Source organism: Ictidomys tridecemlineatus, chromosome 14 (assembly GCF_052094955.1).
Source record: "Ictidomys tridecemlineatus isolate mIctTri1 chromosome 14, mIctTri1.hap1, whole genome shotgun sequence".
NCBI classification, from domain to species: Eukaryota; Metazoa; Chordata; class Mammalia; order Rodentia; family Sciuridae; genus Ictidomys; species Ictidomys tridecemlineatus.
In genome coordinates this window covers 69,428,749-69,443,676 of record NC_135490.1, presented here as the reverse complement: position 1 = coordinate 69,443,676, position 14,928 = coordinate 69,428,749, and the positions used below count along the sequence as shown (strand labels likewise).

At 41.1% G+C, this 14,928-nt stretch overlaps 1 protein-coding gene across 2 annotated transcripts in view; it reads right to left on the bottom strand.

Annotated features, from left to right (window-relative positions):
* Positions 1-7,143, bottom strand: part of Lonrf1 (LON peptidase N-terminal domain and ring finger 1) — a 32,753-nt gene extending 25,610 nt beyond the window's left edge. Inside the window, exon 1 of one of the 2 annotated variants that reach the window (XM_021730157.3) lies at positions 6,313-7,143. In XM_021730157.3, coding sequence (XP_021585832.2) covers positions 6,313-7,138 — 826 coding nt within the window. In that variant the 5' untranslated portion in view covers positions 7,139-7,143. The remainder of the gene's footprint in view (positions 1-6,312) is intronic. The other variant, XM_005330803.5, reaches the window with a different exon arrangement.
* Between the last annotated feature and the right edge of the window lie 7,785 nt (positions 7,144-14,928).

Here is a 14,928-nt window from a genome sequence, read left to right as displayed (position 1 = left end):
GTTCTTCATGGGCTGAAGAAAGTTTCTAGAGACACCCATCTTTGTGACATCCTTAGGAATCCATGACCAAAGTAATAGGAGTCTTAAAGTTCTCTCTTTGGCCTATCTTTTAAGAATGTTTTTCATATTGCAAAAGTTCTAAAATATTTATTCACAAAATTTAAAGATATAAGAAATTAAGAATTAAAAAGTATTTTTTTCCCAGCACTGGTATTATCAAAAGACGAGATTATCACAATTAGTTTAAAGAGCTAATTGGCTTTTATTTATAATTCTAGAATCAGATAGCACCTAATTTAGAATGAGTGTTCTGATGGAGTGGGCAGAATTTGGCTTAATAGAAAAGAGCTGAGATACAAGTGTGGTGGTACACCTCTGTAATCAATCAGCTACTCAAGATGCTGAGGCAGGAGGATCTCAAGTTCAAAGCTCATCTTGGCAACTTAGTGAAAGCCTGTCTCAAAATAAAAAAGGGCTGGAGATGCAGCTCAGTGGTAAAATATCCCTGGGTTCAATATCCAGTACCCCTCTCCAAAAAAGTTCAGTAGGGTAAAACTTGGTTATCATAATTAAATTGAAAGATGCCAACTGATGTTATTAATGATTTATAAATCATGTACAAGAATAGCAGTTTAATATAAAACTAAGATCATAAGCACTAGATTAAAAATCTGGGTTCAGATTCCCTTTGAGTAGTTTATATAACTCTTAGAATATCAGTCTCCTCACCTAAAAAAATACTTACATCTTAAGACTTCTGTAAAGACCGAATAAATAATGCACATAAACAGTTAATACACTGCCTGACACACAGGGCTCAATTTGTAATAGTAACTGTGGTTGAAAACATTACAAAATATTTTAGAACACATCAATTAAAAAAATAATTACCTCTTGAGACAAGGTATACAAGAGTATGTTTTACCTTGTCATTTAACCACATAAACCTTAGACTAGAGGAGAACCATCCTTAGGGATCTGTAGGACCAGAGTAGGCCATAGAGGGGAAGCAAGAGACAATACTATCTTACTAAAGAAAAAAAAACTGAACAGAAGCTTTTGTCTTACATTTAAGAGTACTCTGAAATCATTCATCTTCTATAATAAACAATTCCAATTTTTAAAAATACCTTTGTAATGAAAGAAGTAAATTACTATACAAATTAATCTCAAATTTTACTTGAATTATTTCTAAGACACTTAGAAAAATGATTCTGAATTCCATCAAAATAGAAGAAAAATCATTGGAGTAGAATAAGGGGGACTGAAAGGAAGAAAGAATGGGATATGGGAAAAAACAGTAAAATGAATCTAACTAACTTCTCTGTGTACCTATATGAATATTCTACATTTCACCATTATGTATATTTATAAGGAGATATATAGGAAGTACTAGGGACTGAAATTAGAGCAAATTGTATTCCATGCTTTTATAATTATGTCAAAATGAATCCTAATGTTAGATAGAATTAAAAAGAATAAAATAATTAAAAAAAATATTCTGAATAAACAAAAAGTCAACAGACAAGTAACTAGAAATCTAAAATAAGTTTGGGTATACTTTGATAAATTGATTAAAAAAACAGGTAAAACACAGAAATTATTCATTTAAAACAGGTCACTTCACAGTCATTTATGTAACTAGTTTTTTCATCTTTTACATCAATAAGAATAAGCCACTGAGCTGGGGTTGTAGCTCAGTGGTAGTGCACTTGCTTAGCATGTGTGAGGCCCTGGGTTCGATTCTCAGTACCACATATAAAATAAATACAAATAAAGTTCTATCAACAACTAAAAAAATATTTTAAAAAAGAGAAAAAAAGAATATACCATTATAACTGATCTTTTTAGTAACTCTGAGGCACTGCAAAGAACAAATGAAACAAACCAAAACTATTCTGCATATAGGCTCAGTTAAATAGAAGTCAATAAATCTCATTTTCTGGAGATTTTCATTAAGTATCAATTTGCTATGATCATAAAAAATATGAACTGTATAAGGAGAAGGACTTTATTTTGTTCATTTCTATATTTCTAGAACATGAATCAATATCTGGCATATAGTAGGTCCTCCGTATTTGTTGAATGAATAGTAAGAGTACTTAAAGATTTGTTTCATGTATGCTAATTTTTATATCCAGTTTATGCTCAGAGGAATAGTCATATATCACTTTTAGCTCTAATTTGGTTACTTACATAAGAAAGTCACCTAAAATTCCTGGGGCTTTTTTCCCTTAATCTGTGAATTACCAATACTAGTTATCTGCCCTTTTATCTCAGTCTTTTGTAAGGATTAACTAAGATAATGGAAGCAATAATATTTTGAAAATTATAAAGCACCAAACAAATGTCAATGTTCCAAGTCCTTTGTATAGTAAGGATATAAATAAGTCATTAATTAAATTAAAATATCTTCATTTTAACCTAGTTGAATTGTTAAAAATTCAGTATTTATCTATGACTTGACCAACATATATTTAAAGTGTTACCACTGATTAACATGTGCAAACTGGAATGAGAATTTAACCTTGATTCTGGTAAAATTAATTTGGTAGACAGAACAGAATAAGACCTAAAATCACAAGGTTTTGATTTCAATTTCCACTGTATCACCTAACCATAATACAACTTTTAAATTTTAAAATACTTTATTGTTTTCTGGGAACTCACTCTGTATGAAGCACTTTTTGAAACCCTACATTTTCTCTCTCATTTAATTCTCAAAATAACCCTATGAGGCAGAGATTATGCTCACTTCTCAGATAAGAAAACCAAAACAGAGTGGTCAGGCAACATGCCCAAAGTCAAAAAGTAAGGGGACTCAGGTAATCTGCTTCCAGCACACATAGCTTTCATCCTCAGGTTATACTGCATCTCTCTCTAGCTGCCTCAATTTCCTTCTGAGGATAATAGTACTCCAAGGATTCTGTCAGGATCAAATGATTTATAGGATAAAAAAGTACTTGGTAACAGTCAAGGGCTACAGAATTAATATTAAAGACAAAATTTTCCTTCCCCAAATACTTTAATGCTCCCTGTGACCTTTATATTTTAAAACAAGTTCAAACTGTAAATTATTCTGTTCTGTTGTCTCCTTTGAGGGAGATGGATGAATACAAGAAATAGGCAAGTCAGTGTAAATCTCCGTTAAGGACAAAAGACAGCGTTATATAGTGAGATCATTTCAACAGACTTGAGTATAAAGACTCCAGCAGAAAAGACTTTTACATAATATCCTTGAATACTAAAAGGAAAGTTATGAAACATCTGAGAGTTAATACCAAAAGATCAATGGATTAAATGTTATCTAAATATATTCAATGCAACAGAAACTTATGTAATCTCAATGGGAAACTTCTGATTTTGGCAAAGGTTTTCAAGCTTTCCTTTTCTGTTGACAAGGATAAGTTTAGATGTGTGTGGGCTAACTGTAGACTAGATTATTTTTTTCTATTTAATAGTATTTGTTTCATTATGAGAAATACATGAAGAAATCATAGTGAAGATTGCTTTCATTATCAACATGACAGTATCATTAATAATTAAAACTGGGGCTAGGGTTGTGGCTCAGTGGTAGAGCGCTAGCCTAATGTGGGTGAGGCACTGGGTTCGAACCTCAGCACCACATAAAAATAAACAAAATGAAGATATTGTATCCAACTACAATTAAAAAATATTTTAAAAAATTACAACTGTATAATTATTTAAATACATTTCAGATTGCTTAATAGCTAACTTGCCAGCTCCCAAGTTAAAACCTAACAAAGTACAAAGAGATTTAAGGCTCTATTAGTTAATATTTTTGTGTTATTTAACTAATATTTGTTTATTTTGGGTTTTGTTTGCAGTGCTGGGGATCCAACCCAGGTCCTTGCATAGCAAGTGCTCTACAACTAAACTACACCACTAACCTCTTATTTATGCTCATAAATTATGAAACATAAATCCATCCTTTATCCACCAAAAATTATGAAACAAATTCATCCTTTATCCACTAAAATTTGGTTTAAAATTTCTTCTCTACTTCACATTAAAACAAAACACCTTTACAAAACACCATATCTTAGTGCCATTGAGACACATTTATTTTCAAGCACAGAATTTATGTTTTTTAAAAGACAAAGAGGAAAACAAACTAATGAGGTAAAAGTCAAAAAGACTTGAGTTCTAGTCCTGCAAAAGTAGAGTTAAGTGGCTTACTGGGGTATAAAATCCCCATGTGCAGTCTATGCAACTTATAAAAAGAAAAGTCAATCTTTCAGAGCCTTTTTCTGTTAAAAATAATCATCTCCAATCCAAGACCTAGAATTTCCTCAATTAAAATTGTGATCATAGAATGTTATGCTAGATCTTAATTAGTTAATGTGCTCACTGTTCTTCCATGGATTAGGACCTAAAATTTATGAATCACCTAATTTAAGAGAAGGTCAAATAATTATATTGGTAAAGCTAACACTGGTAGTGCTGTCATAATTCTATACTTTAGACCAAAAAAAAAAAAAAAACCAAACAAACAAAAACAAACTTCCCTGAACAATCCTCTTAGATAAGCTATAAAGGTAGAATGATTCTAGATCAACATATAATTGGAGGATGTAGAGTTGCCTGTATAAACAGCCAGCTGGATGACTGGGAACAAGTCATTTTGCTGTCCTGGCTCTGCTTCCTCATTAAGATGAGACTCTGGTCAGTTACTGGGTGGTTTATCACCAAGTCCAGCTTCTTCACACCACTTAACTCACCCAGAGAGCTAGAGTCATCTGTACCAGAATTCTGGACTCCACATAGTTTTCTTTTGCTCTGGGTCTATCATTTTATTCTAAACTGCCTACTCCTCCTCATAAAGAAAATGAAAACATGCCAGGTTTGTGCTTTGAACCCTAAAGGTATTTTTTCTAAGATATTGTGACTACTTCAATATGACTAAGCACTCAGAATAAAAGACCCACAGGATGATATTTTCAGTTACACAGTTCAAAAACATACTTAATACTTATAGTCAGTTTATATTTTAGACGTCTATTTTCTTGGAGATTACTGACAATACAGATAATAAAATCTTGAAATATGCTTAATATAAGGTTTACCAATAGTGACATGATTGACATTTGTGGCCTGATATTTATTTATTTACGTAGGAGGCTGTCCTAAACGTTGTGAGAAGTTTAGCAGGACCCCCGGACCAGTCACTAAATGTTGGTATCAGCAACACTCCCACAAGGGGTGGCAACGCAAAATGTCTCTATATAACGTCCCTGAGAAGGGGAAGGTAAAATCCACTCCCCCATTGGTGGAGAACTGCCAATTTAAAGAACAAGTCTTCATTTTACTTAAGTTTGACATTACCCTCTTCCATAGCTAAACTAAGAAAAGTTCTAACCAAGGTTAGGAAGCCAAAGCTGCTGCTTCTTCGACAGGAGGAAATAGACAAAAGACTTACAAAGCCCACAAAGCCTTTCCCTATAGCTAGATCAGAAATGTTGAAACAAAAAAGAAGCGCAGCAAACACTCTGGATCAGAGACTCTCTGTACCTTTACAAAAACTAGGTGCATCTGAAACTAAGCACATAGGTATATGTGAAGTATGACTTGAAATAGGCTGACACTGACAAGAGCCAATCCTACAAGCATTGTCTGGTAAGAGGTGACCGCCCGTGGGCGCCCTGACACCCACTGGAAGCGCGGCGGCCGGCTGGGCCTCCCGGTGCTGGGTGCCCGCGCCGAGCTCCCGACACGCCCACCGGACGTCACCCGTTACACAACGCTCCCCCCACCCCAGCTTATGCAATTCTGCCCTCCCGCGGCTTCCAATTGCCCCGGTGACTTTTATGCGAGAGGAAGGTAAATGTTGCCCACCTAGCTTCGACTGGGGATCCTCTCCCCGACCTGACTGTGGTTCCCCGCGGCGACCAGGCCAATTACCGGAAAGATCGAGGCAGGAAGCCAGCGGTCACTCGGGCTAGCCCCTCTCCCACTCGTCCCGCGCCCGGGCGGCCTCGGTGGGGGTCACCCGCTCCACGCCGGACGCGCGCATCCCCCGCTAGCCGTGGCCGAGGGAACCCCGCTTCCGCGCGCCCCTCCCCGCGCCGCGTCACAGTCAGCTCCCAGGGCGATCCCCATTGTGACCGAAGCACCCCGGGGCGCCGCCCCCTCCCACACCCTCGAGCACCCCGAGATCCTACACACCGGGGGCCAACTGGCTCCCCGGGAGGGAGAAGTGCCTCTCGGGGCGCAGAGGAGCTCTGGGTACCCGGCCCGTCCGGGAGATGAGGGTGGAGTCGCCCGGCCCGCGTCGCATCCCCGCGCGGTCACCTGCTCGCAGCGCCTCGCAGGCGGCGGCCAGGGCCTCCCGGTAGCGCCCCTGGTGCAGCAGCTCCCCAAGACGGCCGGCCGCTCGGGCCCGCTCGCGCTGGCCGGGGAACCACTTCTCAGCCAGGTGATTGAGGACGACGCTGGTTCGGAAGTCCGAGACGGCGATGGCGGCGGCCAGAGGCGGCGGCCGCGGGCTGGTCCCCTCAGCATCAGTGGCACTAGCGGCGGCGGGCGGAAGCCGGTCCCGGCAGAGGCGGCAGCGGGCGCGGAGCTCTCTCCGCAGGCAGCGACGGCAGTAGCTGTGGCCACAGGGCACCGTCACCGGCTCGCTCAGGAAGCCCCGGCAGCCCAGGCAGCTGAGGAGCCCGCCGGCCCCCGCAGCCGGAGTCGCACTCCAGCCCAGCCCGTGGCGGAGCCGGTAGTTGAACACCAGGCAGTCCACCAGGGTGCCGAGGCACTCGGGCCTGACCGGGGCCCCGCGGCGCAACGCCGCCGCGTACGCCTCCAGCGCTCCCTTCAGGTGGCCGCCTAGAGCCAGCAGCTCTCCGCGGCGGAGCAGCAACTCCCAGGGCTCAGACTCCGCGGCCGCGCGCTCCAACCGGTCGCCACTGCCGCCGCCCACTTCCCAAAATCGGCCTGGACTGCGCGGCCTGGGGGCCATCTCCTGACTCCCTCCCGGGGATCCCCTCGCCACGACGGGAGAAGACATGGCCGGCGGAGGGCTGCTCCGCCGCCGTCGCCGCCGCCCGCCGCCACAGTCCCGGAGCCTCCCGGGCGCGCGGCTCCGCACGCGGCCCGCGAGCAGGGGGGCGTGGCGCGCGGACATGGCGGGGCGGCGCGCGCCCGGGAAGCCCCCGGGGCGGGGCCGGGGGCGGAGCCTGGCGGGCCCGGGGCGGGGCCCGGCTTGCCTACCGCGCCCCGGACTCCCCTACACCACCCGCGGCCCAGTTCCCGAGGAGCCGACCGCCCGGCCCCGCCCTTCTCGAGCCCCTCCTGGCCGGGGACGCAAGGTCAGATGATCCCCCAGCAGGGATCTAATTGGCTTCTCGAGAAAGGAGGGCATGGCTTGCAACGGAACAAAGCCCGGAGGAAGCCTGAACCTCCATCAGCGAGTCGCCTGCCGCCGGGCCCCGCCCACCACGCTATGCCTTTTCCCCAGCCCCTGCAAGGTGGGCGTTCTTCTGCCCCGAGGCCCGCCCGGCGGGAGCGAGACTCTTATTGTCAGCCCACCCCTGACGTACCCGCCCACCGCGGTGGGAACGGCCCCTACCGCCACCCTCCTCTCGGCGAGGGGGATCCTCCGGGCGTAGTCTTGGGTGTGAAGTGGGTTCTGGGGGCACCAGGTTACAGTTGGACACGTAGAGGCACCGGGACTAAGAATGCGCAAACCGATGACTTTGTGACACCTCAAGTCTGTCATCGGGCAACTTCGGGCACAAACCAAAAAAACCCGTGTTTCTGTGCCTACTTCCTCTAGAGGGCAAGAGGGGTTTTTTGGTGCCAAGTTAGTGCCGTCTTTCCTGTTTGAAACTCAGAAACTCACCCCCCGCCCCGCTTTCGAGTGGGGAAGCCCCCAAGTTCCTCAGATACTCTCCAAACTGCAAGTACAACACCTGAGTGCTGCATTTGATATTTTAAAAGAACACGAGGATCAAGGCTTTTTCACATGGCTGTCACCAGATCACCCAACTCAAGCGGGTCTTCAGTTTTGCCTATGGGAGGAAAAAAAAATATCTGACTTACAAAGAACGGGTTATATTTCCTTTAAACTTGTCAGCAGCGAGTTTAAAGCTCTCTGTTGAAAATATTTATAGATTTGATTATAGGGTATTAGATTGTCGATGTAGGAAGAGAACTTTTGGTTCTTTTTCAAATGTTTGGAAACAGCGAGAGAAAGCTATTTGTCCAGAATCACCCAGCCAATATTATGTAAGATATTTTAATCTCATCTAACCTTCCACTATAATGTTACTGTGATTGTAATGATACGTAAGGTTTAATAACATGTAATATTTCTTTAAATATTATTCTGTAAAGCTTTTCGAAGTAAAAGAAGTTGTTAAATGGAATATTAACCGTCATGTTCTGTGTGAAATTGGCTAACATTTCATTAATATCCCTGTTTATACAGAACAGGCAATTAAGGCTCAAAAATATTTGAGCTACATGTGGTTTTACCACACAATGAGCAAATTGTGTAACTTCAGAAAAGATACATATTAGCCCTAAGGAATTGGGAAAAAAAAAAAAGAGTTGACTGAGAAAATCCCAGGCTCGTGTTCTAATAGGATGCAGAGACAAGTTCATTATTATTCACTTTGCACCTGAAGCAAATTGCAGGGAGATCTGAGGAGCACTTCCTAATCATTTGGGCTGGGGAGCATTGGGATTAATTCAGGGGCATAACCTTAAATCGAATCCTAACTACCTAAATTACACTCTCCCTCAAACAGAACCACGACTTCAGTTGATACCCATGTACTTGAGACCTGAAAATCAACTAGTATAACAAATATCCATATGTACATGCACATTAACTTTTGAGATGCAGTCTTGTCCTTAGCAGCTACAGTAAATATTTCATAAATCTGTTCATGATTATCCAGAGAGTAGAAGAAGTCCACAAGCATTCATAGATTACTTTTCAAATATAGTTTAAATCAGATTTTTATTATGGGTTTTCCCCCCAAAAAAGTATATGGTTCAGCAAATAATACGGAGTTCCTATCCCTAATAAGTTAAAAAAAATCTGCTTATGATGTGAAATAAAATGACACAATTATGATAATGTGAGGGGGGAAAATGAAACTGTAGGAGGAATCTTGCCCTGTTCTCCTTGGCATTTGTGAATGGTTATAATTCATGTTTGCTGGTTTATACATTTACATAACTTGTTCTCATTTATGTAACTTATTTATGTAAGAAGCTGTACTGCCACTGTGGCCTTTGTATGCTGCACAACTTCCCTGTGAATCAGGAAGTCTAGGCAGAGCAATCACCAGCACTGTAACAGGTCACTCTTCTGTCATTCCATGCCACCAAAAAGGGACATACACTTTGATGCAACCACTTTTTAAATTCAAAAGAGAGAGAAATTAGTATCTTCATTCATTTCTCTAAAATTCAGACTTTGGTCTCTGACTCACCCAGTAGGCTGTGAGGAAAAAAGAGGGAATCCTGCAGACAGCCCCTGCAACCAGGAGGACTATGATGATTCCTTTTCTTTTTTCCTTCAAGCATTACTTGCTTGTGTCATTCTTTGCTAGCAAAGTAGTAAAATCATGAGATTTGTATTTCATTTCAGTTTTTTAGTTGTCTTCTAAAATAGATCGGTTATGTAAGAGAGTAAGAAGAAAAGCGTATCTGTTTCCTAATTTGGAAAATGCTTATCACCATCATTCCCTGCTTATCCCTCCCACCCACTGCCACACCAGAAGACTTTTCCTGATATAGTTAGGTAAACTCCTGTTTAAGAATCACATAACACTGTGCTTTTATTGTATACAAGTCAGCTGAAGATGTGTATTTGAACCTTTTTTCTTTTCTTTTTTCTCTGAGTTTGCCATTTGTTTCTTCACATTCTTATCACTAAAAGAGACAGAGACTGAATTTAAACTTTGAAGAACCAAGCAGGGGATTCCAGTGAAGCTCACTGATGGAGTTTATGCTTAAGAAAGCCATAGGTTCAATCCAAGTAGCAAAATAAAAACCCAGCAAAATTATGACCTCTTCCTGATTTTAGTTGATAATGTTCTTCTAGTCACTGCATTGAAAATAGTCAAACATAAAATTCCACATAAGCTCCTTAATGTTTCTATACATGGTAAACAGATGGAAGAAGATTTAGAGACCACTTCTCATATTTCTAACTTTATTAATCTTTTTTTAAATAAAGATCCCAGAAGCTGCTGGTTTAATAGAAGTCATACTGGAGAAGGGAATCCAGAGACTGATACTGACAGTATCCATGCCTCTGTGCCTGGAAAGAAGTCATCTGGCTTCCCTGGGCCTCTGTAAAAAGGGAACTGGAATTAGCTCTAAAGTGCCTTCTGCCTCTTATAGCCAAGCCCTAGGGGTTTATTTGAACACAATAATAGGAGGCAAGGAGTCTCCCAGGCTCAGGAACACAGCAATGTGACACCTGATGAAAATGTAACAGCAGAAGGTGAAGGCTGAGAATAGAAGAAGAGGGTATCAAAAAACACATTTGATGGTGTACACTTAGCCTTGTTCAGAGGAAGGGGAACCAACCCTGTGACATGAACATTTTTCATGGATAGGGATCCCCTACCCCACACACATCCTTTGCCCCTACCCCACACACATCCTTTTCTCCAGTCTGAGAGACTGGAGAAAAGCCTGTGGGGGGAGGGGGACTGGTTATGTAACTTGGGCATTTGTGGGGAAGTTTATATAAGATGCTAAAAATACAGTATATGATTGCTATAATAGTGTTCTAAGTAAAAAGCCCTAATGAGGACAACCCGAGTAGGTTAAATAGAGGTGATCCTAAGTAGATGTCTAAACCCAATTGTCTGCAATGACTACTGTCTAACTAAGTACAGTTTACGATTTGTCACTAAAATATCCTGTTATCCCTATGAGGACCATTGTCCAAGTGCTCAAAAGCCTCTTTCATAATACCCTGAAGAATCTAGAAATCTTAAGTGTGTACACCATGTTCTGTTTTCTTAGTAGACAAATTAATAAAAATCAATGCATTTTCCAGTACCAAGCTATTAAAAAGAAATAAACCTCATACATTAGTTAACATATTCTAAGAATTAACTACACATGTATTCCCCTTATACTCTCCATCCTCCTTCCTTGCTCCCCTTTAGCATTTACTATTATCTTTATAGATATAGATATCAAATTTATTCTACCCTCTAGAATGTAAGCTCCTTGAGAGCTGGGATTTCATTCATCTTGTTCATTGATGTGTCTCTCGATCCAAGGCATTGAGAAGACACTAGATAATCTTTGTTGAATGAGCCCACCCAGAAATCAAAGATATCATCTGCTATTCTTTGGTTCTTTAGTGACCAAACTCACCATTAATACACTAGAACAATTTATTTCCCTTCCTTTCTTTTCTGTTATGGACTCAATGTGTTGTCCCCAGATTCATATCTAATCTCCATGTGATGTTAGTAGGAGGTGGAGTTTGGAGGAGGTAATTAGGCCACGAGGGAGGAGCCCTCATGAAAAGGATTAGTACTTTTATAAGAGGAAGCCAGAGAGCTAGCCCCGTTTCTTATCATCAGGTGAGTATACAAGAAGTTGTCAGTATGCAAGTGAGTAGGGAGACTTCACTAGAACCTGACCATGTAAGTACCCTGATCTCAGACATCCAGCATCCAGAAATGTGAGGAATAAATTCTTGTTGATGATAAGCTACCTAATCCATGGTTATAGTAGCCCAAGTGACTAAGACATTTCCTTCTTTTAAATGATTTCAATCTGGTCTATCTGACAATCTTTTTGTATCTACCTTCAGCTTAGATCCTGAATTGATTCTTTTCACTGTCCTCCTACCCAACAGCCCCCACTGCCACCTTAGCCTAAGCCATCAACATCTGATGTCTTGAAATTAAGACAATTGGTTTGGTATTATTTAGTTAAAGAATTTTGCAAGTAGAAACAGATATAAAGTTATATTCAGTGAAAAAAATATATATGCATATATATACATATGAATTAAGAAAACAAAGCATAACAATTTGAACAGAGACTTGGGTATTGTTATCAACATGATTGTTTTAAAATATTTCTTAAACGATTGGGAATATCAAGATTTGATGGGGTGCTCATGTAAGTCAAAAAATCTTGGAGTCATCCTCAACTCCTCTCTTCCCTTCATCTCCCATCTGTTCTTCCTAAAATCCTTTTGGTTCTACCTTCAAAATACATCTGGAATTGGATCCCTTCTCATCCACTGCCTCCCACTACCTGGCTCCAGCCACCAGCATCTCTCACTTGAATGACTACACAGCCTTTTACCCAGCCTCTGTCATCAGACCCCTTCCTTCTGTTATCAACACAGCAATCGGGCACCATCTGAAAACAAACTTCAGGCTCCTCCAAGCCCAGCATTTGCTTCCTACCCACTCTGAAGACAATCCTAAATCCTGATTCTGACTCAAGTCAGGGCTTGATCTGTTCCCCCAATCTCTGATCTCATCTCCTGCTGGTCTCCCTGTTCTTTGTGTGTGTCTCCTCTCCAGTCACACTGGCCCTGAGGAGTGAGGACCTTTGTCCTTTCCATTCCTCTTCCCTGGGTGCTCTTCCTATAGACATTCTCAGGGCTACCCTCCTCTCTTTTCATAGGCTTTTGTGCAAATATCACCTCTTTTGTGGTGACTTGCCAGGTCTGTTTATCACCTTCAGTCCCACTTCTTCAACCTTTAGTAATTCTCTCTGAAGTAATTCTCTCTGTTTTATCTATCTTATTTACTTTTTGTCTCCTCCAAAGAATATAAATGCCACAAGGGATTGTATTTACTTTACTCACTTCTGTATATTTGGTGCCTAGAACACATAACAAGTTGTCAATAAAAAAACTGCTGAATAAAAGATCAAGAAAGGACTCTGGTGCTACACACAGAAATATGTTTGTCTGAATGCTCAACTGCTCCTCAACTTGTGCCATGAGAGGGCAAAGTGAAGCCTATAGAATTAAATATGTGAAATGGAAAATGTAACACAGTTTCCTAGGACAAAAACTTACATGATAAAAATTGTATCTAAGACAAATAAGTAGAAATGAAGTTGTAATATCAGCCTATTTGAAAAGGAATCCCTAGTACTAGTGACCAACACCACGTAAACCTTCAAAAATTTCCTGAATGTAATAGAAATCTGGTAAATTTTCTCATGCCTCTCAATATAGAGAACCCCCTACCACTGTTTTCCTCCCATGTGACTTTGTTTTGTATATACATCCCCAAGGTTATGGAACTTAGTGAAGCTGTCTCCTAGTGTAGAGGATAAAGGCATACAGAGCAATTTTACTTGCCATATTTTCAGTTTCTGTATGATATTTTAAAAATCTGAGTTATTAGGTTAATCATAAAGGATTTGGGATTATAATTCATAAAATGAGTGACATGGATAAGGTGACTATTACTGCAGTTTTGTCTGAAAGACTAGGTTAGTTGGGTAGGGAGAGAGTTTAGGGAATGAAAAGGTCAAACATGTCAAGTAGGAAGATACCTGTGATTGGGTTATCCCAGATGATCTGGGTCCACCAGTTCACTGCTATAAATGAGAGATGATGACTTCAGATGATAGAGGAGTACATGTGTTAGATTTTCATCACTATAACAAATACTTGTGATAATCAACTTATAAAGAAAAAAGGCTTATTTGGTTCAATTTTGGAGGTTCTAGGTTTTGATAGGTTGGTTCTTTTGCTTTGGGCATGTGATGAGGCAGAGCAACATGGCAAGAGCACCTGTTAGAGTAAAGGCCAAAAAGCAAAAGGGAATGAAGAAGGGTGTCCAGGTCCCTTAATTCCCTTCAAAGACATGCCACCGATGACCTAAAACCTCCAAGTAGGCCCCATCTCTTAAAGACTTCACCAACTCCCAATAACATCCACCTGAGGAACAATCCTTTAATACACAAACCTTTAAGGAACATTCAATATCCAATCTATGAGCCAGGCATGATGGCTCATGCCTGTAATCCCAGCAACTCAGAAGGTTGAGGCAGGAGGATCACAAGTTCAAGGTCAGCCTCAGCAACTTAGTGAGACCCTAAGCAACTTAACAAGATGCTGTCTCAAAATTTAAAAAAAAAAAAAAAAAAAAAAAAAAAGGACCAGTGATGTGGTTCATTGGTTAAGCACCTCTGGGTTCAATCCCTGGTACCACCACCCCCCACCTCTGCAAAAAAAAAAAAAAAAAATCTATGGATGGCAGTAGACCTTGAGATGAAAATGTAGAGATCAAGCATCAAGACAAGAGCATAATACATAAGAACAAGCAAGTAGGTTAGTGGTTGGTAAAGTTAAAAGATAAAATGACAAGCAAATGGAATATATGAAATACATCAAATTGATGAGCATTACAAATAAGTTTTAGTCAGTATCTAGTGCATGCTTAAGTCAGGCTTAAAGACCAAAGAAAAGGATAAACATCTCTTTTCCAATTCTGACATAGCTAAATGAGAGGACATTCTTTTAAATGTAAGTGAAAATAATTAATCAAACAACACAAATAATTCTTTCTTTTAACGTCTCAGTTCATTTAGTTGCTATAATAAAAATACCCTAAATTCATCATCTATACACAACAGATTTAGACTGGAAAGTCCAAAATCAAGGTGCCAGCATATTTGATGTGGGTGTGCACTCCTGCTTCATAGATGGCACTCGTGATTGCTGTGTTCTCACATGGCAGAAAGCCTCCCCTTCCTTTTCCTAAGGCCACTAGTCCCATTTATGAGGGTTTTGTGATGGATCCTTCCTCGTGACCTAATCACTTCCTAAAAAGACCTATCCCCGGGGCTGGGGATGTGGCTCAAGCGGTAGCGCACTCGCCTGGCATGCGTGAGGACCAGGCTCCATCCTCAGCACCACATACAAACAAAGATGTTGTGTCTGCCGAAAAC